Genomic DNA, 25,035 nt, shown 5'->3' with positions numbered 1-25,035 from the left:
CTTTTTTATTCTCATGAATTTTCTCAAATAGATTTTAAAGAATGCTTACTACGTTATACTGTGTTATAGATATCCTATTTTTGTGATTCTTCCTGTTGGGTCATGGGTTTATTTTGTGCGTTAAATGTGATTTGCCTGTTAAGCCTGGATGTTTAGAAGACAGCTGACAGTTCAAGTGCTAGTTTTAAAATGGAAACTTTGTTCACAATTAACACAGGTGTTTTTTAAAATCTTACAATATGAAATGGCTCCTGGGCTAACAGAGTTGTGTTCATATTGCCTGTATCCTAAAGCTGTGACTAGGTGGAGTCCTGCTTATCACTTTGAATCTTGTGATTTGCGTAACAGACTTGAACAGGTTTGGTTTGTGAGCATGGCTCATAGTTCCTCCAGGGCTACCCACAGAAGAGTGCAGCCTAGTTTGCCTTCTTACCTCTGTTTTGCTCTGTGAGCTTACTGTCAGCAAGACAATGAATGCTTGAGTTACTTAACATCAGGCTAAGACAAGAAAGAAGGTGTTACTTGAGGTTCTCAGAAAATAGCCATATTATAAAGGGGGGTTTTTCTGGTGGGTAAAGGAGGTTTTATGTATTGCAGATGAGCTGTGTGCCTGTACCAAATTGCACCACATGTTACAGTCCTTCCTCTGCCACTTGAGAGACTGAAAACCTCCATTCTGAAAGCAGCAGTGCATTCCAGCCATGATATTAATGTGTGGGATTATCCACCAGGCACGTATGGGCTGTGGGATGCATAAGCTTGTGAGATAGATGGAAAGTGGAAGTCAAGCATCCAGCATTCTCATGAGGTGCAATTAATTCTTGATTCATATTGAACCAAGCAGAATAAAGGGGCCACAATCCTTGCAGAAGTTATGCATTGAAGGTGATATACTGATCCCAACATCTTTTGTTTATCAGTTTGAAATGGGAAGTTATATATATACACATGGAGTAATGTTTATAGGTACAGCTAAAGAAGGAAAGGAGAAGGTAAAAACACTCACTCACTGTAGGATGGTGTTTATCCCAACCTCCTGAGCTCTGCAATGTATTCTGTTGCCAGGAATGTCAGTCAAGCAGGAAAAATTGAAGTTGATTTCTTTTGTGCAACAGCTGCAGAACCAGGAGATGCTGAGGGCAATGGTGAAGAAAGCAGAGCTAGAAATCAATGGCAAAGTGATCGAAACAGTGAAGAGGCTTGAAGATCCTGTGCAGCGACAGCGCAACCTGGTGGAACAAGAGAGGCAGAAATACCTCAGCGAGGAGGAAAAGATTGTAAAGAAGCTATGGTGGGTTGAGAACCTCTTCAAATTTATTGCTTTTGCCTGTCTTTTTCTTCCATAAAGTTGAAACTTTTACCATTGCTTTCAGGTAAGCTGCATTTGTATATGGTGTTTTAGTTATGTGTCCTTGCTGTGTATCACATTGGCTGTAAAACTGTGTCTGTGTTGTTCAGCTCATTGATCCTGACTGGGATCACAGCCCACTGGGTAAATCCCAGCAGTACCAAGAGTTTCAACCTCTTCAGAAGTCCCCTGTAAAGGGAGGGATGGCTGTAAGGACTGTGCCCACCCCTGTATTCTGAAAGCCTCCCTCTACCTTAGTTCTCCCATTCAGCCTTATGTATTATGCTTTAGGGAAGGAGGGAGGAATTTCCTGAAGAGCAAAGGGATTCAAAGGTAATGAGTTTAGCTTAAAGTACAAAAATCAGATTTCAATAGTAAGTGCTTTGGCTACTGCATGGGAGAGGTAGGGGAAGCTCAAAAAGAGGAGTGAAGTTTTTAATTACAGTCAGCAATGCCAGTCCTTGTCTAAAATGCACTCACTGAGGTTTCCATCTGCTTAACTGTGTACCTTGTTTTGTTGTTATGTAAAGTCCTTTCAGAATATTCTGGGTTTTTTCCCCAGAACTTTGGCCCACCAAGACTGGTGGGATCAAGTCATTTGGTTTAGTTCAGAGTCAGCAGGAGACAAGATAAAGCTGAAATTAATAAACAGTTTAGCTAATTCTAACACTCAGATTTGTAAGATGTTATTTAACTAATTATTTGTCATTGCCGCATTTATTTCACACCTGAAGAATTGCTCCATAATAAGGAAAAAATTTCTAGTCAGCTTGTCAGGAAATTATGACTGAAGAGCCATAGAGTACAGTTCCTGACAGCTGAAGAGAGTAAATCCTTCCTGTTGATCAGTAAGTTGTCACATTAATACTTTTTGTAATAAAAAGGTGCATTTGTAAAGAGAAGGTTGGTGTTACTAAGGGCGAGTCCTGTGAAGAAGGGTTGAATGTGCAGTAATGGTCCATGCTGGTGTAATTAATCCTCTCAGCTGGTTTGTAGCCTTAAGTAATGACCTTCCTGTTCCTTACTTCACTCCTGTGTACCTCGTTGCCAAGTCCTAGGTTGTCTGTTCTCTATGGAAAGAGCAATTTGTGTGATGGCTGTTTATGGCATTGCCTCATAAAACGGATACAGAGTGAGGTCAAGTGCCAGTGGCATTCACTGTTACAGCTGTTCATTAAGGATAGCACTTGGATTGCAATATGGTTCTCTTTTACCAGCTTTTGGAGGTTTTCCTGTTTCCAGAGTTTCTGCTTCTTCTGTGCTACTTCATTTGTTAAAGTTACAGGAAAATGTCTTAAATCATTCAAATGTTACTTCACCTCTTTTAGAGATATGCTAGAAACAAACATTTATTTTTAATCAGTTGTGTCCAATGAGATTCCTTTGTCATGTATTTGCTCATTTGTAGGGTCAGACCTGAAAGAAAAGCACGTCTGACAACAATAATTTCAGCAGCTGATGGCTATTCATAGTAAGAGCATACAGCACAAAATTACACATCAAATGTCACTGACATTACTGAGAAAAATGTTAATATTCTTTATGGGCATTTACAACTAAACTGATCCCACTGCAGATATACAAACAAATGCAAAGCAACAGGGCACAAAAATTGCCATTTTTTAGGATTTCAACTGTCACCCTCTTGATATTTCCTAAATCATAAGACTAAATCAGTAGACTGTCTTCATGTGAGACACTGGAGCCTAAGGATTACTGCAATACTCACAAAAGTGTATTTACTACTCTTAGGTGGTAAATCTTAGCTTAAAAAGTCCTTCCTTCTGCAACTGAAGATTATTGCTTGAGCAGGGAGGTTGGACCAGGTGACTCACTGTGGTGCCTTCCAACCTTACCCATTCTGTGATTCTGTGAAATAAGGAAATAAACATATTGGCAGTTTCATGGTGTAAACAACAGAAATGTTGGTGTGCATTTCAAAGCAAGCATTCTGTTTCTGAGCAGAAAAAGCAAGCATTCATTTCTGAGCAGAAAGCTTGCTCAACAGATTCATAATGGTGCCTACAGAAGTGTGCCCATGTGTGTGTCACAACTGTAGCAGGGTTACAGTTCAGAGAGTATCTAAGGAAACCTGTTAAACACAGTGTTTATGTACACTTGTGACAGTAAAATACACACTCAGAATTAAATTTGTAGGTTTTTTTCAATCTAATCTTTTGACTCAGCATTAGAGATGTTATATATAGCACTTGTAGATACTAGATTTAAGATTTACCAGACCAAGGACAAATGATGATGTTATGATACATTGAGTAACGAAGTATTTATGTCATAACAAGCATGTTAGAGGTGTGGCCACTCAATATTGTACATTTTAAGCACTTTAATAGGATGGAATTATAAAGCCAGTATTTAAATTATAGCAAATCTGTTCAATTGGATACAATCCATAGTAGCTTACAATTTATACTTTGTTAAGAAAAGTATCAGATTTTTAAAAATAATAATATTACCATGTTCCATGAAAGCAAAACTTCACTTGGCAATCTGGGAGAGCTTCTAGTAGCAGATACTTGGGAAAGTATATCAGAAGAATCTCTTTTGTTTGTTTCTGAATCGTTCATCTGTCAGTCAATCCCCAGACTCTCAAATAATGGACAGCACAATATTCACCCTTGCTGTGTTAGTAATTATGTTATAGATACTCCCTTTCCTCTCCCTTTTCTCTCACTATTGCCTTTCCAGCCTGAGAAGTCTCAGTCTGTTTAGCTAACCTTCTTCTAGAAGCCTTTCTCTACATTTTATCATCCTGTTGCCTTTCTCTTTGCCCTTTCTAGCTCTGGTGCACAGCTGTGGGATGGGGATGGGAGGCAGGAGAGCCCTGCAGCAGCTTTGCTGATGGAGGCACACCATGACCTCGTGCATGGTGTGATTTCCCTGTCCTCATGTGCCACAGGAGCTTTGCACTAAATATCCAACATCTCATGGTGGATGATCATCAGTTCTAAGGTCATCGCTGTATATAAAACCTTTGGGTTTTGGGAGGTTATTGGTTTTAGGTGCGGTTGATTTTGGTTTTATTTCTCCTCTTCTCATGAGCACACTTCACAGGTATTAGGAGTTAATTTGACCTTTGGTGTTTTTTGGTCAGTTAGTACCACATGGCCCATCTGCAGTCCTGTGCAGCCACCTTTCATTTGCATTTCCCTGAATAATATAGTAGCCTTTTGAGATTTTTTTTGTTAAATTATTCATCCTTTTTTTTCTAAATTATTTATAGTATGTTGAAAACCACCAACCCTAGCAGTGATCCCTGTGGAACCCACCAGCAAAGTACATTCATTGAGTTAGCTGTTCATTGATCCTTTATCTTTACTTCAGTGCTTTATCCAAGAATTTCCTCTTGTCCCATGGCAACTTTGCATTCTTGAAAGCTTTTCCTCAAACACCTTGCTGAAAGCCTTTTGCAGTATACTTTGTCCCCAAACTTCTATTGTTTATGGATTTGTGAGACTTACCTTCATTTTACACAAACCATGTTAATTCCTACCTAACACAGCAAATTTATCCATTGTTCATTGATTCTTTGTTGTTTATTCTGTATTTTGAAACCTATCCATCACACCTGTCTAAGTGTCAGTCTCACCAGAATACAGTTCCCAGAATATCCCCATACCATTAAAAATTTTTATTTGTATCATTTATGACACTTTCCACTAATCTGGTTCCAAAGCAATTTTAGTCAAGAAGTTAGATGCTTATCATTAATGGTTCAGCTGTTTCAACCTCAGGTTGCTATAGAGCTCCTGGGTAAATACAATCTGGTCTGGGTGATTTGTTACCACTCATTTCGTCAGTTGTTTTGTAGCCTGTTCTACTGATAGTGCAGTCTGAGGCAGATCCTCTTGAAGCTTTTTTTGCCTAAAGAAAGATCTCAGCACAAGGGTTGCCTTGGCTTCCCCATGTAGAATATAGATGCAGAAAAATTGTTTATCTTATATCAGCCTTCTGAAACTGCATTAATGTGCATGTCTTGCTAATTTGCTCAGGCCAACCTGTAAAGCATTGTTTCCCCCAGTGAGGGAAGAGAAATTCTAGAGACCACCAAATCTGTTTCAGTCTTTGGGTCCTAAGGGATAAGGTTTATTTTCCCTTGCAGTTAGCAACATGAAGCAGTGCAATGTGGTATCCCCTGGGTAATTTCAGGATCACTTGTCTTGTTTGACAGTATATGGAATCAAAGGGGTTTGTGATGACCCTTCCATTTCTGCTCAAAGAACAAAGGGGAAAGTGGGCCACTGTCAGCTACCTCAAAGTCCTTCAAACATTGTAATATTGTTCTTTGTTTTCCTTTCTCTTCTTTCCATGCATGAACAAATTTAAGCATCTTTCTTTATCTGTTTTATTGCCTGCTAGATGCAAATATTTGAGAAGCTGCTTTTGCAGTGCTGATCTGCAGAAGGGAGGAGGGATACCCCATGATTCCCAAAGCAGGACTGCCCAGCCTCAGTGCCAATACCAGGGCACAAGGGCTAGGGAGGATGCATGGCTGCCGAGCACTGTCCTACAGATCAGGAGCCCTTGCCTCAGTGACAGTGACAGCAGGCCGCATTCTTCCTCCAGTTCCTGCTAGAGTGTGTCTGTGCCCTTTATTGCAAAGGCAGAGACAGCAGATACCTGCATTTTAGCAGCCTCTGCCCCTGGAAGAACACCCTTAGAAGCGTTCCCTTGCTGCCATCGTGTGGTGCAATGGATTGTTTCCTGCAAGCCTGCTTGTGCTGGGAGGAACTGGGACTCCCCCAGCTTTCTGAAGGCAGAGGTATTGGGAGAAGTGGTCCTAAAGTGGGAACAGGATCATTTGCCTCCACTTGTTTGTGATCTTTTCAGACACAGCTTATGATTCTCGATTCAAAGGAATTTTTAGTTTCTAAAGTTCTTAGGTTTGAATTGAAATGAACTCTTTGCTGAGCATGCTTAATGTTCAGATGCTGATCCTGTTTCTGTTCTCTGTGTATGAGAAATATTGTTTGTTGTGTTGCCATGGACTGTTTTGTGGGACTGTACTTGTGATTTAAAGTGACCTACATGTACAGTAGTGCTGTAAGGAATTTTCTTTTTTTTTATCCCATTACTGGCCACCTATTTTTCTCCCCTGCTGAGATGGGTCTGGGGAATGACTGGCTTTGCAAGGCAGTGGAAAGGAAATATGTGGAAATGCAAGACTTGCAGATGGTGCAGAGAGCAGGCTTCTCCCATCCCCTTCCTGCCAATTCTCTTGTACCTTGATTCTCTTACAGCAATTGCAAAACTGATCCCTGATGGATGCAAGAAATGATGCCCAAGACTAGGTTCAAATAAGTGGTCAGTTCAGAGTTTCCATTGCAATTTTTTCTATCTGCAATTAAAATGCTTCCTAGAATATTCCTGTGAGTAAATTTGGTATCTTAATAGAAGTGAATTTCTCCTAGATACTCAAGAGATGATCTTTTTAAGGTGGCTACATGGGTATTTGTGTAGTTGCCCATAAAGCATCTCAGGGTTGGGGGTTTTTGACAAAATTTTATGTAGCTGTGGAAAACTGCAGCCACAGCAATGTTGTCTCGAGTTCAAATGGAAGGAAGTGGCTCCTTCCCAAACAAAAACAGAGTTTATGTGTCTCAAGTATTGCAAAATTTTATGTGAAGTATAAGAAGACTGGAAAAAATATTGGGAAAGGTGAGAAGGAAGCACCAGATGGAGCTCGAGTGAGCACAGAATGGCAGTGGTTGGAAAAACCATCCAAAGTGATTCACTTTTAAATCCAAGTGCTGAGCAAGAGCTGCACAACAATGCACACTTCCTGTTTCAGTCTGGCTGTTCATAGAAACAGGATCCTGTGTCCTGTCTAGCAGTACCTGACAGATAAACAAGGTTGTATCAAGAGGCTTTTGGTGCCAGGTTTTGGGTTGTTTCTTAACTGTTGGGCATTCCTCTGTATGTCATCAACAAAGAGAAAACACAAGGTGCAAACCAGTACTGGATGTAGTGTCTATCAGTGTCTGTCCCCTTTGAGCTACTGGCTGTTCTGTGTTTCACCAGCCCACCTGCCCTTGGTAGCACAGCTGCCCTGAGGCCACGATGCTCTGCACATTGCAGCCTGTCCCAGAAATCAGTGACCTGGGATAGCTGCAAGCCTCTTCCTGTGCTCTGAGTGTCCAGCATTCTCACCTCCCCTCTTGGTATCCTGTCATTTGTTTAGCCTGTGGTGTCAGATCTAAAGGGGCCACAGTTGAAGTTTCTGGTTTAGTTTACTCCATTAGTTTACATATATTTGCTTGCAATATGAAAATCCTGCCTAAATTGTCTGTCCATGTTATTTCTTCTGCTAGTGAGCTGGAGACATTTGTTGAAGACCTGAAAAAGGACTCTGCTGCTTCCAGCAAGACAGTTACACTAAAGGACGTTGAAGATGGAGCCTTTCTTTTGCGTCAAGTGGGAGAAGCTGTTGCTACCCTGAAAGGTGTGTACTTTCCTTTTTACTTGTGTTTCTTTTCCTTTAACCACACAGAACAGTTTTGCCTTTGATCTGGAGGCATTAACTTTCACTTTCAAAAAGATTTAAAGCTGGGATTAGGGAGCTTGCTGCATGGCCCCTGGAGAGAGATAGACATTCCAGTGATTGACATTCACCCAATCATCTTTTACTGCCCAGGGCTTTCATAATTCCCTCCTCAGCCTCACAGTTGTTTTCCTTGCAGGAGAGTTCCCAACATTGCAGAACAAAATGCGAGCCATCCTGCGGATTGAGGTGGAAGCTGTGAGGTTCCTGAAGGAGGAGCCCCACAAGCTGGACAGCCTGCTCAAACGGGTGCGCAGCATGACCGATGTCCTCACCATGCTCAGGAGGTGATTCCTTTTCTTTTCTTTTCTTTTCTTTTCTTTTCTTTTCTTTTCTTTTCTTTTCTTTTCTTTTCTTTTCTTTTCTTTTCTTTTCTTTTCTTTTCTTTTCTTTTCGCTCAAAGAATTTCCTCAAGCAGGGCTGGAACAGCTTTTGGGTTTGTGGTCTCCCCCTCGGCCATGACAATTCTGAGAAATTTAGCTTCCTTGCAGTATTTATAGATTAATCCTAGAGCCCTGTCAAGAGAGACTAAATTAGCCTTTCCTGTGCTCTGTGCAGTGAGTACACTCTGACCAACAGCCTCAGTCACTGAGATCTCACAACTGAGACTAGATGCCTCTCAAGTCAGCACTTCCAGATCTGAGAAGTGCCTGGATGAGAGAACTTAGAGTGGCAACAGTCTCATACCTGAGCTAATTAACTTTAGGTCTTTACAGCAATTTAAGTTAATAGAAACATTCTCTAACACTGAAAGGTTCATTCCCTAAAAGGTAACAGTAAGAAATAAAGTAGGAAAATAGTGTAAGTGGATAAAGGTATCCCAAAACTTCTGAAAGAATACACTTCAAATTCTTTTTCTCTTCTTTGCAAGGAAGATGCATTAGAGAAGGCTGGAATACTAGATAAAAATTAATGTCCACTAAGTGCCAGTGTTTAGCCATGTTTGTCAGAATATCTGAACAGCAGATGATTTCTGATTTATTTAACTCAGTGGGCATTGGGTTTAATTCCTGCTCAAAACTGTCAGTGGTGGTGGTCTCCATTTTAGTTCAATTGCAGGAAAATGTAAGTCATGAGCCTGTTGTCACTACCATTATTCTAAGGAATATAGTGTTCACAGTGTTTCTATATATCCTGGATCACATGTGAAATGTATTTGGCAGTACTGGCAGATGGATAAAATGGTTTATGTAACAGGTTTTCTAAGAGCCATCACTTATTTTTCCATGCAGATAAATGTCTATATCCTTTCATATTAGTTTATTTTCTTAAAAATTATTGCAGTTATTTCTTGTCTTGCAAAGAAAAATAGAACAATAAGCTATGCATACCAAAGTTTTACCAAATTTTTTGCAGCAAAATTGCATATTAATCCTCATAAAGTCTGTTTCAATAATGGAAAAACTCATGGCATTTGATGGCTTGCAACACTCAGAAGCTCAGACATTTCACAGCTAGTTGCCAGAAATAGTTGCTTCTTTATGTCCTCAGCTCATCCTACCCCACACTCTTGACAGGAAAGACCTTTATGAAGTATCATGTGATGCAGAACCTTCATTTGAGGCTCTGTTTTGACAATGTGCCAGACTGCTTCCTCTCATTATATGTAGCTTCACTTTTCTGTGCTTCTAGTCCAGGAGCATCTTGTTTAGCTAGATACATTGTACACAGTTTAATCAACTGATTTTCATTCTCACTCTAAAATCAACCCTCTGTAACTCCTGGTTTGGTGAGAAACTGCCAGTACATCCCTGAAGGTTTGTAAACACCTTAGAAGGCAAAACCATCTGAGTTAGAGTAGCCTCTTCAAAATTCTGAGCTCCTGACTTTGAGAGAAAGCCATAAAATCATACAGCTGAGGGCATCAGGGAAATAAAAAGCCACTATTTTGATTGGTTTGACTTTGGTGCTTTTTCTTTGCATGAGTTGATTGTTGCATATTGCTCCTGACTGGCCTGTGTGCTGACCATGTGCTGTTGTGTTCCGTTTGCCTGGGCAGACACGTTACAGAAGGACTGCTGAGGGGTGTGGATCCCTCCCAAGCCGTGCAATACTCTGCCATGGAAAAGCCCACTGCAGCTGACAGTCTGAAAAGCCAAGAGGAGCACAAGCCCACGCAGGGACACGCACAGCAAAACCCGCCAGCAATCCCATCCGAGTCCCAGGTGTCATCAGTCAAGTCGGAAGTCATCCCCCTCTCGTCGATGACCGTCCACCACGTGCAGAGCTCGCCCGTTGTCATCCACCAGTCCCAGCACTCGGCAGCCCTGGTGCCCCACGCCCAGGGCTCTCCCTCTGCAGGCTCCCACAGTGAAGCTGTGCCCACAGCTGGGGGTCACCCCTCAGCCAGCCCAGCCCCGCCAGAGCCCACGGCAGGAGCCCAGGCCACACCAGCCACACCAGCAGCACAGGTCTCTGTCAATGGCAGCACCATGCAGAGCCTGTTCATTGAGGAAATTCACAGTGCGAGCAGCAGGAATCGAGCTGTATCAATTGAGGTATGGTGCATTCCACTCAACCAGCTGTCCTCTCTTTGGGTCTGAGCTCCCAGTCTCACTCTTGAGGCTGCAGGTGGGACTTTTCAAATGCATTCTGGAGATTTATGTACTTAACCCCTAATTACACTGTACTTCTGAAGATACCCTCTGATTTTGTTCCTGCTCCTTGCAGAAGGGTTGGACTAGTAGTCCTGTAAAGGTTCCTTACAACCCAAATTATTCTATGATTTTAAATGCAACAGAAAAATTACATAACCAAAATTAGGTAACTGTTTTTAAAATTATCTTTATTGAAAAAAATCAGAATTCTATTTTAGAAATTTTAAAATACCTTTTTTTCAACCAATAGCTTATAATTCTCTGGCAATATTTGCATATGTGGATTTCGTTCACTCTTTAAATCTCCATATCCCTTAAAATGGAGAAGTAAAAGTGAAAGAGTGTGAAGCTGCAATGATTTCCAGTAGGAAAACCCAGAGGTGAACTGCTGTAACTTATTACAGGCAGGCACTTTAATCACTGGTGTGATATAGTAAGGCAGAGACCCACATTTAAATTTGGCCTTTGTTCCTTTAGTGAGCAGTGGCCACTGTCAGTCTGCCATGTGTTTGTGTCAATTCTAGCACAGTCAGAACAAGTACAAGTCTAGTACAAGTCAGAACAGTGTGCAATTACTGTTCATGTATTTCCTTTAGTTGCTGACTAGAATTGAAAGAATCTATCCATACTTACCTGTAATATTTACATATTGAATTTATTTTTAAGTGAGTGATCACATTGGAAATCAGAAAAATAAATATATGCTTTACTGGTTTTGTCTAGAAAGCTGAAAAGAAGTGGGAAGAGAAAAGACAAAACCTTGATCACTATAATGGAAAGGAATTTGAAAAGCTCTTGGAAGAGGCCCAGGCCAATATAATGAAATCCATTCCTAACCTGGAGATGCCTCCCCAGCCAGCAGCCCTGCCTAAAGGAGATGCAGCAGAAAAGCTAGAAGTCTCAGGTAAGGTTTGCTAGAGTAAATGGGGCTAAAGAATTGCATATCTGGAAAGGAGAGGTTATTTTTCCTACTTTCTAGAATCTTTTCAGTTTATAGATTGCTGTGATCTTGAGAAAGGACAAAACAATCTCTGAATACACAAAAATGTGCTTTAAAAAGCAAGAATAACTTGCTGTGTGTGGATAGAACAGTGGTAAAAGCTGGCAATTGCAGGCAGGAAGATCCAGTTTAGACATTGTGGAAAAACCTCATAAAGATAAGGCAAGTGAAGCACTGAAGCTGCATGAGGCAGTGGGCAGGATGGAAGGTCCCCATTACTGGACAGAATGGTTTAGACTAGCACTGAACTAGAATGATGTAGGTAGAGCTACTTAGAGGTAGCAAGATGGTGAGCTGTCCTTCCAGTCCTATTGCTTTCACAATTTAACATACAAATCCATGTCTGAATTTATTCAAAATCCAAGGAGCAAAAAAGATGCCTCAGCCAAACCTTGGATTTATCCCATTAGCCAAACACACATCAGCTGTAAAATTCTTACCCAGCTGCATATTCAAGTCCATCCAGCTCAGTCTCTGACAGGCAATTGCAGATACTGTGTGGGGAGCACAGAACCCACCTGCCTTCTGCAGTCTGCTAGTAGTATTCCAGCACCCCCATGGGATTTCAAAGGGAATATCCAAATCTCCTCCTTTTCATATCCATTTTGGAACTTTTATCCAGCAATTCCTCTATACTTGTACAATTTGCATCCTCTTGCTGTGGCAGCAAGCTCCCATCTTGTGAAGGAGCTTTCCTGCATATCTTTTAAACTGGTATCACACCGGCTTCACTGAGTTCCCCATAGCTCTAATATCCTCAAATTTGGCAAACAACAGCTCTTAATTTCCTTCATAAAATCATGGAGGCAGTGGATAAACCTTTATCATGTCCTGGAGCTCTCCTGGAGTGGGAGTGGGCAGCTCTCCTGCCTCACAGGCTTCAAACTGTGAGCTTCCAGCCTTTCTGGTCCCTCCATGCAGGCCAGCTGCTCCCTCTCCTAGAGGCTAGATTGGATTGCTTAACCCCACTTTGTCCTTCTGGAGCTGTGGAGGTCAGAGCTGCATGCTGCACTCAAGGTGTTGGCATGCCAACGTGGTAAAAAGCTGAAAAACAATGCCCTATGGGTTGTGTAGACAAATTCATATAGAATTGGAAGGAGTGTTTTCAGATCCAGCATTTTGTAGTGGGTGTACCTTTGACACTGCCAAGTTTTCTCTTCTTGGATGTTTTGCAACATACATGTTTAAAATAAATTCTGTTGAACCTCATAAAATAATTTTAGAATTCTGGCACCCTTCAGTGAGATTACTGGCTATCAACACAATTAGCTTGTATAATGTGTGGCATAAATAGAAGAAGTCAGTGAAAATAAGTACCATATGGGTGCAGTGAGCTGTGACTTCTTAAAAAGTGCAGAGCACAGTAACTGAGAAGTTTTTAAGTCACATAGTTAACTAATCCACTTCTTGAGTACAATTTTGCACAGTGTGCAGCCAGCAGATTTAAAAACAAGTTTTATGAGATTGAGACATTTGCCTTCTGTTGTGCATAATGAGTCCTGCAATAGTTACATAAATACAGGAACAGCAAAACTTTTCCTTAATATCTGATTAAATATCTCACATACCACTCAGCTCTTCTATGACAGGATGAAAAGTTCAGTTCCAGTCTGCTGCAGACTTGAAAACTGAGCAGCCTAAGAAAAGACAGACCACCTATCTACCAATACTAAACATTAAAAATCTTGGCCATAAATGAGCAGAGCCCTCTGTTGGCTCAACTGCAGAACCCAGAAAGATCATGGTGCCAGATTGTGTTGTCTCATCCGTTCTCCACACAGAACCTCTCCCAGTGAAGAAACTCTCTTTTTGTCTCTGCAAAGCACAAGCAAATTAAAATTACACACTTTACATAGTTTTCCACGACTCTGTAAACATTTCTTTAATGTCTTGACTAAGACATTGTATCAAGACTGTTCCATGAAAAATGTTATTTTTTCCTATCATGTACATTAGAAATTGGTCTCCTTCATCTCTCTTTGTGCCTTCATATGTGAGAATGCCCTGATTTTTGCAAGTGGTGAGTGATCAGTAACTTCCATTAAGGAGAGTTTATCTTACTCTCTGAGGCAGAGTCTGCCTCAAGGCAGGCATTATTACTTTGAAACCTTTTGGATTTATTTTCGTACAAGTAGAAGTCTGTGTGGTGAGAGCAGTTAGTTCCCATCTCTCTGTGCCTGTTGAAAAATTCTGCAGTTTAGTGAAACAGCTGGTGACAAACAACTCCCATTTTGTTCACAGAAGTGCTGAGCCCTTTGGCACCAAAGAAGGTTCCATAATGTGTAGGTTTTGTTCATGGGCAGTCTCAGACTTTGTGAGTTAAATTTGTTCATTTACTCCTTCCTCTTTAAATTTGCCAGAGGGGGAAAAAAAACAAAACAAAATAAGATCTTCCCTACAATTTTTTCCTCTGAAGTTTTTTTTTTTTCCTTCCCATTTATATTGGGGAAATATAATTGCTTAGTAAATAGAATAGAAATCCATCTTTGAAGTTTTATGTTCAGCCTAGTGTCACTGCACTGACATGTGCAAACCCCATCACAGCCTCTCCTTAGTGACTTCAGCTAAGGGATGTGAGAGGGATTAGCCTTCAGTAACCAGTGCACCTGCCACACTCAGTGACAATATTTCTTGCCTGTGTTTTTATCTCCAGTTTGAGGATGGAGATGGATGAGTGTCTCAGAGATGTGAATGAGATGGTAGGAATCATGTTTTCTTTGTGCCTTCTGTGTTTCTCATCCAACCTTGCTCTCATTAAGTGTGAGAAAAACTTGGAATTCTTGCAATCAGGGTCACTACCAGTTTGAGGGTAATGGGTTGTGCCCATTAAAAGGAGTAGGGATTTGCAAAAGCCCTACATCATAGTCTGCTAAACACCATCTTAGAGAATTACTCTGATTTTACAGCAGAAGTACATCTGATGTAATTAAAAACTGAGTGGTGTGTGTTGACCAAAGAAGTGGTCTAATGTAAAGTGCATCTGGAAATTCACTCTTTTTGCAGCCTGGCAAGTGAGTGCCAGATAACCAGGGAGGGAGATAATACAACTGGGCATTTCTTTAAGCTTAAGCAGCTTCAAAGAACATTTGAGCTAAGAAGGAAACAAAGATGAGTCCGGGTCAGACAAGGGCTCCATCCAGTCCCCAGGGCTAGCTGGAGGAGCCTGACAGAGGCCCAGGAGTGGACAGTTATGCAATAATTTCCCCAGAGGGAACACTTAGACCTAAACAGCTGGGTAATCCCAAAAGCAGGATGTTTTATCTTTTTGGATTATATTTATTCCAGCTGTTTATATAACACTGAGTAGCTGCAGAAAGGTCATTCTTTTGCTCTTGGAAACAAACAGTGTAAACAGCAGTGTGAAAACAGTGGCTGTTGCCATATTTATGATGCTTAGCCTGTAAGCAGAAGCACACAGGGACAGGTCATGAGCTGGGTCATGCTGCTTCTGGAAATAATGAGCTGGGTCATGCTGCTTCTGTCCCTGCTGTCCAGGGACACTGGGGAGGAGGAGGAGGTGGCAGCTGGTGGGGCAGCATCCTCAGGGGCAATGCCAGTTTGAAACTGGTCTTCTCTAGGAAGACTCTCCTCAGAAAGCAAGGGCTGGCTCTGCTTGGCCTTTGCATTTGGTATTTGAATCTTCTTGGCTTAGAAAAACATGTATAGGACTCTTACATGGTAATTCAAAGGCAAAACTCTACATTCCTGGAATTATGGCAAGTTAAATGAAAACAAATGCTCCCTAAGAAGAGGAGCAAGTGCAGTTGCCTCTGGTAATCCCCTGCCCTGCTCAGAGATGAGAGGACTCACTGAAATGCAAGGGTGGCATCTCCAGAGTACTGTTTACATTTTCACTCAGCCTTTGTGTGAACTTAGCTAGTGGTGTCCAACTGTGAGATGGACAGGACTCTTCAGCTCCTTGCATCTTGCCAGCAGCTCCTCCCAGGCAGAGCAGAAAGGTGTGCTGGTTGCTTCAGAATTGCTGAGAACAATGAGAAGCCTCCAGGCTGGTGTGTCTCATTGCCTCTGTGTCAGTGGCCTTGCTCTCAAAGGAGGCCGGGGGGACCCTGTCTGTAAGAGGCACCCAGAGCCTGTGCCTTACCTGCTCCTGCACACCTGTGCTCTGCTATCCCACTTGTACAGCAATGGCTGCACCCACATACAGTGGCCTAGAGGACAGGAGTTTTGCTGAAAATTTCTGGGGGAAGTGATCCTGTTTCTCTGTGCATGTACAGCAGTTTGCTTTCATTTCAAGTTACATTGAATACCAAATGTGATTCTGTTCGTATATTCAGCAACAGAACCTTCTAAGACATTTTTTTCCTTTCTAGTTGAGGCAGGTATGCAAACACTGTTTTCCTCTCCTTGACCTATGCTTACTTTGTGCTGCTCTGTTTACCTGCAGAAGAGGCTCCTGATGGAGAGCAGGATAATGAGAAGCTGAGCAAGTCTCCACCTCCTCCACCTCCACGGCGCAGTTACCTGCCAGGCTCAGGACTGACCACAACCAGATCAGGAGATGTCATCTACACAGCCAGAAAAGAGGCTGCTGCCCTCAAGGTTTGGTGATTCATACTCTAGGCAGCCAGACTCCTGAGGAGAGGTTGGCAAAGAGACAAGACACAGGCTCGGGCCTATAAACCACAAAATAAGTTGAGGTAGAGCTGTGTCCTGGAGAGCTACTGAAACTGCTCACTAGGATGCACTTCTGTTAGGCCAAATGAGCAAGTAAGATTTGATCAGTTCTGTTTACAGGACTCTTGCTGCTCTTATCTCCTAGCAATGCAGCAGGCAAGTCACAGGCTGCTTTCATTTAGAGTGGTAAGAAGATTAAAAAAAAAAAACAACAAAGCATGCCTTAAACAGATGGGGGAGATCAGGTCAGATTTGAGAGTGTTTTTACAGAAATGTTGCAAATTAGTTTCTTTGGGCTTGTTTTCCCCATCTGTTCTGGGGAAGGAAGTGGTGGGAAGTCCAATTTAGGAAGCTTTTTAATCTATGAACATATAATCACATCAAAAGCAATATTGGTTGCTTTTGAACTGATGAAGTAGCAGGAAGAGGGGCCTTGCAAGAGAGGAGTTGCAGTAGTGTTGAATTTTTGGTGTTTACTTTGCATCAGGAGGGCTCAGCTGTGTTATCTGTCTGTGCTTTCTCATCCCCTTGCAGGAGTGCAGTGAGGATGCTGGGCAAGCAGCACAATCCAAAGCCCCTAAAGAGGACCAGGCACTGTCTCGGAGCACAGGGCATGCTGTAGCACCAGCTGCAAAAGATGAAGAGGAAGAGGAAGGAGATAAAATAATGGCAGAATTACAGGTATGCCTTTTGGGTTGCACATGAGGGCTCCTGTGCCCAGTATCACTTCTAGGGCCTCAGTGCAATTTCCAGCTCAGAACATGAAGGAAAGTAGGTCTGCTAGCCTCACCTGGTACCACTTTGTTGCACTGAGTGGTCACTTTTTGGAAGTACTACCTAATTTTGTCCAGGAGGTCTGGAGCTGAGACAGTGGTCAAGAATGCAGTAGCTGCCACTGGAGAAGCCTGCACATGCAAATGGGACAAGTAAAACACTGGTGTGCATTTCTGTGATTTTCCCTGGCATGTTGTTGCTCACTAGTACCAGACTGGCCAGGTGCTGAGAGCCTCTGTCATGTGAGCTATCTTTGGTGGGAACAGAGAATAACTGGGTCTGCTCCTGGTGGGCTGTGCTATGCTCCAGAGTTTCCCAGAATGTTTGCACACTGAGACATTGCCCATTCCCTGGGGTGTAAGTGGTGCATCACTCTGCCAGTGGCATGGAAGAGTGCTCTCCTGCTGGTCCTTCACTTGGCATCACATAGGGCAGCTCACTTCAGTGATGAAAATGCTGCAGTAAATGCCAACTATTCCAGCTACCATCAGTGAGCTCCAGCTTCCCAGGGGCACCCTCTGCCCTCTTCCATGCCCACCTGAGGAAGGGAGATGTGGACCAGCCTAACTGGCCATAACTTCTGGTACTTTAGAGCACTGACACAACATGAGATGTCCCTGCTGTCCACCTGCCAACAGGAGGGCTTGGTGCTGCCCAGGGGCATTCAGAGCACAGGAGATGTGGGCACTGGGCTGTAGCTGTTAGGTCTGAGGGGTGCACCCTGCTCCTTCCCTCAGCTCTCTCCCACCAGTGCTGGTTTGCAGGAGTGAGAGCAGAAGTTCACCCTTATCCCCCCATGTGCTGGTGACCAGCGAGGCAGCAGGGCTGGGGACACAGAAGCTGTCACAGCATCTCTGTCTCCAGGAAAGCAACCTCTGCCTTGCAACTGGGGACAGTGAAGTGGAGGGTAAGGTGTGGAAAGAGGGGCTGAGGGAAGCTGAGGAGGAGAAATAGGCATGGGAATGGCATTCAACAGGGAATGGGTGTTTAAATGCTAGCAATGCTCATTTCAAGCCAATACCAAATACCAGCTATATTTTAGAAGCTTAACAGAATACCATGTTTTAGAAGGAGCAAATTGCCTGATCTAAGAGCTACAGGCTCATTAGTTTGATGTCAGTCATAGGCAGAAAGATGGAAAATGAGATATGGAATTCAGTCATTGAAGAACTAAAGGACAGACATAAACTGTTATCCCAGTGAGCACAATGTAATGGAACAGAGAGCTGTCCAAGGAAACAACACTCTCTGATCAAGTAAAGGTTTGACTGCTTCAACTGAGTTGTATACCCATAAACATTTTAGTAAGGCATTTGATCAAACATCACACAACATTCTTATAAAAATCTGGCACCTCAGAGTATACCAAAAAGACCCTATTGCAGCATAATTGAGACCTCTGCTTTTGAAATCACTGACCTTGATGCAGGTGTTTATGGACAGGTCTCATAGGGAGCAGAAACAGGCCCAGTATCTTTCTGTATTTTCATCAAAAGCCTGGAAATACATTTAAAATCCTTACTGTGTAAAATCATCTTAGTTCAGATCAGTGAAGTATGACAGCAGAGACATGACAGCAATCATTTAATGGTCATAATGCTTTGCTGAATAAAAAGTCCACATGAAGAACAACAACATATTCGCCAGGCCACAACTGCATGCCTTGGAAAGAAACAGGAGTTGCAGTAACAAGTTGACAGGAGCTCCCAGGTCAGTGATGTTGCTGCAAAATTGTGTCTGCTTCAGGAGTAGATGTGAAAACGTGGCATGTTTTTGTGTCTGTGTGCAAGATCAGTGAGATCCACACTGTGCTGCTGCATCCATGACTAAGGATCCATGTGCCTCCCATTTGAAAAGCCTGTTAAGAATATGAAGGTTCAGAAGAAATTTGAGTGCAATGTGAAGATTTTTAATGTAGCAAGAAAAAGCATCATAATAATCAGTGGCTGTAGCACAAACTATTTGGAGGCTATTATAGATATTTCAGAGCAAAGGTTAATAAAAATATTTTATTTTTATTAGCAAAGCTAATAAAAATGCCAAAGGGAAATAGCTTTTTTGACACTCAAAGTCTGAAGGGTTTTGAGGATGCTTTACTCAAACCCACATCACTGGTCTCACAAATGGGTAAGTTGGGGAAAAGTCCATATCCTCTATTGTGAGAAGCAAGACTATTTTTTCTGTTAGTTTCATGTCATCTTAGGGCTGGTCTATTAACACATACAAATAGCATGTAATGGAAAACCAGAAGAAAGTCTACATCCTGATCTTTTGCACTGGATTTTTTCTGTTATCCTTACTTTTCTGATTTTGCATAAACATGCAATATATATAAAGAATACAGTGTTTAAAGAGCAGGCCTGATTCTAATCTGCAATCAGGGCTATTAATTTCATGAGTTACCAGGAATCAAATGATTTCCCTACTATATGGTATAAAAATAGAATCTTACTGCATGTCACGGTGTGCCTGACTCCTGTGAGCACTCCCTGCTCTTTGCTGTGCCCTCCCTGCACAGCTCACTGCGGGCAGGCCATGTGCCAGTAGAGGCCTCCAGAAACTCTGGTGAGGCACATTTGCTGCCTGCACTGCACAGTGGTAGTGCCAGTGATAGTTCTGCTCTTCCAGATCTGGATAAAGAAGCTCAAAGGAAATGAAAGGAGGATAGCGGAATAAATGGCTGGAAAGTCTGGGCCATGCCCTGGGGGATGTGGGGTGGGAGGCTAATGCCCACAAACCCACAGGTTGGGACAGTCAGTGTGTGGCTCATTACTGAAGATTGTGACAAAGGCACATCTCCATGTTTAAAGTTTTAATTACAGTTTGTGTGGGAGAAGTGGAGTTATGTAACTCTTGCATTATCAGCCACAAGGAAATAGGTGCTGCCACAAGCCCCAAGTTTGTCATGGGCTTCCCACTTGAGTTTGGATAGTCTGTAGCACCTCTGTGGGTCTCCATTGTCTGCAAGTTCAAGAATCAAGCTTATCCTCCTTACAGGGAGCACGGAGGTCAGCATGGTGTTAGAGTCTTGAGAGGCTGGAAGGGATGCCCTGGTTCTCTGAGTCTGATAGTCTGAAATCTCTATTATTATCTCGTGAGCTTGTAGAAAACATTGTTGAGCTGTGACTGTTAAAACCAAGTGCTCTCTTTGTAGTTGGTCATCTCCAGATATTTCTCTGTAAAAGTTCTTGGTCTCCTGATAACCTGTAGTATTTATTTCCTAGGCTTTCCAGAAGTGCTCTTATATGGATGTAAACTCAAACAGTCATGCTGAGCAGTCCAGAAATGATACACATGTTAAAGACATAAGGCCTGGGACTTTAATGCATCACAAGGAAAAGAAGGTAACAAGTGGCAATTGTAGACATGCCACCCGGTCTTGGCATAACCTTCTTTCCTTCAAAACTAATCTTACATCCTGTGTCCTGTTCTCTTTAACCTCCACCCACCACTGCCCAGCAGTTTCCTTCCTTTTATCTCTGTATGGCTCAGAAATGCTCATACAGAGCTCTGTATTGAACTGTATTATGTGTCTCATCAGCAAGAGTACAATGGTTGCATGAAGCTTTATCATTCTGTGAAATCAAAACAGGATCTGTCAGTTTCTGTCAGAGATGCTCATACTACTTAGGACATCCTTCCCCAGCTGTTCTGGTGATGGATGGTGAGGCATCTCTCCTAAGCTTGAGGGGAGTTAATGGTTCCTCTCAGGCTCTAGAGCCAATTTGAGAATCTGTGCTTTATTTTGTTTCATTTGTTGGTTCCAGAAATAGTTGTTAGATATTCAGAAATCCCATTCAGTTTATTGTATGACAGAGTCAAAGTGGATGGGAGGAATTTGCCCTTATGCAGAAGGGCAATGCCCAAAATTCAGTCATGGGACTGAGAAGAGGTGCTGTGTGTCTGGGGCTGTAGGCAGGTCAAGGTTAAATCTCACAGCTGTGCATGGACTGGAGTTGCCAATTGAGTTGATTTGACTTAGCATGCAGCCAATGTGAAGGACAAGAAAAGGACAAGTACTTCTGCCCTTGCAGACCTCTTTTTATGTATAACAATAGTGAGTTGCATCACTGCTGGGGTAAGGGGGTTGTGCAGGCATGACCCCCCCCGACAACTTGTCAGCCAAATCCAGTTTGCAATGAAGGTGGGTATGGTGGGGAAGGAAACAGAGCTCTTCAGCACAGCATTTCAACCTTCTCGTGCATTTTGTGTGTGTGTGCAAATGCTGCCAGGTCAGGGCATTGCACTTAAGGACTTGTGTTGGAGCTGCCCAAACAGCAGTTCCGGTCTAAAGCTGCAAACAGCTGCCTGGGTGAGGGTACAGGTCCCTTGGTATGAAGGAAAAAGGACAAACTGTTCTGTGCCTATGACAGTGTTACAGAGGAAAAAAAAAGTGTGAATTCATCCTCACTACTGCAGTTGGCAAAATGAGAAGATCATATTGTTACATGAAATCCTGGGTCATCACTGAGGACACTGCATATCCTGTAGCACAAACATTTCTTTGAAAGATGCTGCCAAGTAATTGCCATAAACTGATATTTATTTGAATAACACAGAGTCCAGGAAATTAAGGTTAATGAGATCTGGTTTTGTAATCTGACGTGACAGAGTGTTTATTGGCTTTAAATATGGAACATTATGGTCACGATAAAATCATTGAGGAAATGAGTTTTGTTGTGGTTTTATTTTTTAGTAGAAAAGCGGAAGTTCCTAAAATAAGACACCTTGTACAAGGACACTATGAGGTGTTTCACTGGTGCTTGGAACTAGAAGTGGAACATGCTAAAAAAAGATATACAGTCAGCATATCCAGAGGCAGCAAGTGCCTTTAAGTGGCTTGGCCCAATTCTGGGGGGTCTGACGTGTTTGGGACTGGGAGGTGCTGAGCACTGAGCAGGCCAGGGCCTGAGGGGATCACCAGCCCTGGAGTCTGGATCCCAAAGTGCTCTCAGCATGACGTGCAGACTGTCAGCCTCCCACCGAGGCCTTGCTGCTGTGCTCGTTTCTATGAGAGCTCTTCCTCATCTAGAAACATGAGGAAGCAGCTGTTCATCCTTGTACTGCTGAACAAGCCTTTGTGGAGGTGTGACTCTGGTGTATGAGTGACTTTCTTTTTTCTGTGTTTTGATTGTGAGTAAAGTTTTTCTGTAAAATCCTCCAACAGTGCATAAGAAAACATCACACAAGGTGTAGAAACCAGACCTGGTGAAGCTCTGTATGCGTGGGGCGTGCATGCACAGCCAGCCTGGGGGTTTCTGCACTGTCACTCATCCATCTCAGTTGGGAGAGCAGTGCTCCTGACTGTTCTGCATGTCTTGATGCTCACATGAGTATAATCTGTCTTTCTGCTGCGTTAGGAGTCAGCTCCTAGTCTCAAGCAAGCAATGTCAGCATTATTGTTTTTGGTTCACTGCCTCCAGGCACTTGAGGCCAAATTACTTTCCTTCTTGGTGAGCTGTCTTTTGACTGTAGATTTCTCTCCTATTCATCATCCTGGCGTCTCCTCAGGTCAGTTCTTCATCCTGATGATTGGTGTTTCTCCTAAGTTGTCACTTGCACTTAAACCAACCCCCAAAGAAAAGCCTGGTGTTAGGAAACAGCATTTCCAGGGGTCCTCACTTGCAAATAAAGAAAAAAGTCCCCCTGAAGTTTCATTGCTGGGAATAAACATACTTATTTTGAGCCAGTGGATGGATGACCTCTCTTTTTGGTGTTTGGCATTTCTGCTGTAAGTGAATGTAGCTGTGTTTCATTCTGCACTTCCACAGGCACCACAGGGTGTCACTGGTAATTCTGATGGAATACTTCTAATGCAGCAAGGATTTAGAAGTGCTCAGACTGTAATGATACTAATTGTGATGGAGCAGCACTGCTCAGGTGTGACCAACATTAGAAGGAGCAAAATGTAATTTGAAAATCAACTTTTACTGGTAGAAAACTTCCTTTCAAGGCAAGCCAGACTCGCTGTCAGCCCTTCCATATCAGCCTCCCTTTGATGTGTCCTAGCAGAATGTGACCAGATACTGTGAGACTTTCAGCTTCAATCTTATGAAAACATGGGGGGGCTGGGGGTGTTTAGCAGGAAGGTGAACAGGCCATGGAGCACTGTGTTGGAAATAAGGTAATTAATGTGCTTATGCATATTCTGGAGGCCTTGTTAAAACAAGGTAACATCCCGTCCTGACCTGATGCATAGCACAAAGCAGTTAACATCATGCACTGTTCTGCCAGAATTTGGAATTTTGCCCTGAAGAAAGACAGGAATCAGATGACAGCTTGAGACATGTCTCTGCAGCAGTAAATGGAGTGGTGAGTTCACGAGGTCTGCGCTTCCCCGAGATTAATCTGGGGGAAAATAAAAGTCCTGTAAAGATAAAAGCCCTGAATAACTAAGTAATCCAACTTTCCCCCTTAGGTGTATGGGGCTACAACAGGATCTCCCACAGATAGTGACCATCCTAAAGAGAAGAGGGAAGGGAGAACTGAAGAAGAATTGGGTTCTGATTCATCCAGTACAGCTGACAGTAAAAGTGGCTTTTCAATGAATGACAATCCTACATTTAGCAAGGGTTTGTTTGTAGACAGTACAGACTATTCTAACAAACACCTTCAGAATATGAGCACAAACCTGTCTGGTGTCAGTTTGCCAGAGGAGGACAAACGAAGAGGGGCTCAAGATATGTTAGGATCACATTTTCCAGCTGTTGAGACTGGAAAACAAAAGCCAAACTACAGACTGTCAAGAGATGCTCACCAGAGTGAAGCCTTGCAGAGCACAGGCAAGCCCATCCCCATCAGCAGCGTTGCCCCTCTCCTGAGGCACATGCAGGAGGCTGCGGGGCCTCAGCCTTCCTTGCAGGAGCAAGAAGTTTCTGCAGGCAACTACAGTCAGGTTGTGCTGAGACCCAGAGTGTCCAGAGCAAACAGTGTGAGCAGCACTGAAGAGACAGACTCTCCAGCCAGCTCTCCAAGTGAAGACAACCCACCCACAGAAAACATTGCCTTCATGATTACTAAAACAGCTGTCCAGGTGCTCTCCAGCGGGGAAGTTCATGACATAGTGAGCCGGAAAGGAGGAGATGTGCAAACAGTCAACATCGATGCCAGGAAGGATGTGGCATCAGAGAAGGGCATCCCTGAGAACACAGACAGCGAAGAGCCAGTGGTGTGTCTGGACAAAAAGCCTGTCATCATCATTTTCGATGAACCCATGGATATTAGGTCAGCCTACAAACGGCTTTCTACAATTTTTGAGGAATGTGATGAGGAATTGGAAAAAATGATGACAGATGAAAAGATAGAAGAAGAAGAGGAGGAGGAAGAAAATGAAGCACATGAAGTCTCTGAGAGGCAGAAGGAAGAGTCACCACTAGCTAATGACAGAAATACAACCACAGAGCATTCTGCGGCTCGTGGTCTCCAGGGGCCATACCTATTTAACCTTCAGTCTGACTCTGCAGAAAGCAGACCTCCTGCAGAGGAGGAAAGCACAAAGACAAATTTTAACAAATACCGTCAGATCTATGGGCTAAACACAGAAGCAAACTCAGACTCTGCCGATCAGTTGGGAAGCAGGCAGGATTCTAAGAAAAAATTTAAGTTTAAATTCCCTAAAAAGCAGCTGGCAGCTCTGACGCAGGCAATACGGACAGGAACCAAGACCGGGAAGAAGACATTGCAGGTTGTGGTCTATGAAGAAGAGGAGGAAGATGGGACCCTGAAGCAGCACAAGGAAGCAAAGAGATTTGAAATCACTAGGTCTCAGTCTGAGGAGGGTGATAAAACTCCTTCTGGGAAGCAAGAGGGCCCCTCTGGAGCTGCAGTGTCCCTGTCCAGGACTGATGAAATTCGACAGAGTACATACAGAACGCTAGACAGCCTTGAGCAGACTATAAAGCAGCTGGAAAACACCATCAGTGAAATGAGTCCAAAACCTGTCCCTGAAAACACATACACCTCTGAGGGAAGCACTGTCCCCTTCTCTGCCCAGATAGTACCAGAGACCCCATCCCGAGAGCATGTAGTGCTGGATGAGAGCCTTGCTGGTGCAGAGCCCCCTGCATCCCTCCCAGCCACTTCACGTAAGGTACCTTAGCCCGAGAAATCAAACCTCCAGCTG

At 43.0% G+C, this 25,035-nt stretch overlaps 1 protein-coding gene across 6 annotated transcripts in view; it reads left to right on the top strand.

Moving 5' to 3' along the window:
* KIAA1217 (KIAA1217 ortholog) overlaps positions 1-25,035 on the top strand; it is a 230,281-nt gene that overhangs the window by 202,399 nt on the left and 2,847 nt on the right. For 3 of the 6 annotated variants that reach the window (XM_036404095.2, XM_036404087.2, XM_036404113.2), the window contains 8 exons: positions 1,116-1,291; positions 7,678-7,808; positions 8,047-8,194; positions 9,907-10,405; positions 11,228-11,408; positions 15,910-16,064; positions 16,674-16,820; positions 20,138-20,257. In XM_036404095.2, the coding sequence (XP_036259988.1) occupies positions 1,116-1,291; positions 7,678-7,808; positions 8,047-8,194; positions 9,907-10,405; positions 11,228-11,408; positions 15,910-16,064; positions 16,674-16,820; positions 20,138-20,257 (1,557 nt within the window). Of the gene's footprint in view, positions 1-1,115; positions 1,292-7,677; positions 7,809-8,046; positions 8,195-9,906; positions 10,406-11,227; positions 11,409-15,909; positions 16,065-16,673; positions 16,821-20,137; positions 20,258-23,147; positions 23,226-23,331; positions 25,003-25,035 lie in introns of all 6 variants that reach the window. The other 3 variants (XM_036404068.2, XM_036404077.2, XM_036404103.2) reach the window with 3 other exon arrangements.

The sequence above is a fragment of the Molothrus ater genome, chromosome 1 (genome assembly GCF_012460135.2).
Source record: "Molothrus ater isolate BHLD 08-10-18 breed brown headed cowbird chromosome 1, BPBGC_Mater_1.1, whole genome shotgun sequence".
Taxonomy (NCBI): Eukaryota; Metazoa; Chordata; class Aves; order Passeriformes; family Icteridae; genus Molothrus; species Molothrus ater.
This window is presented reverse-complemented; position numbering and strand designations above follow the sequence as displayed.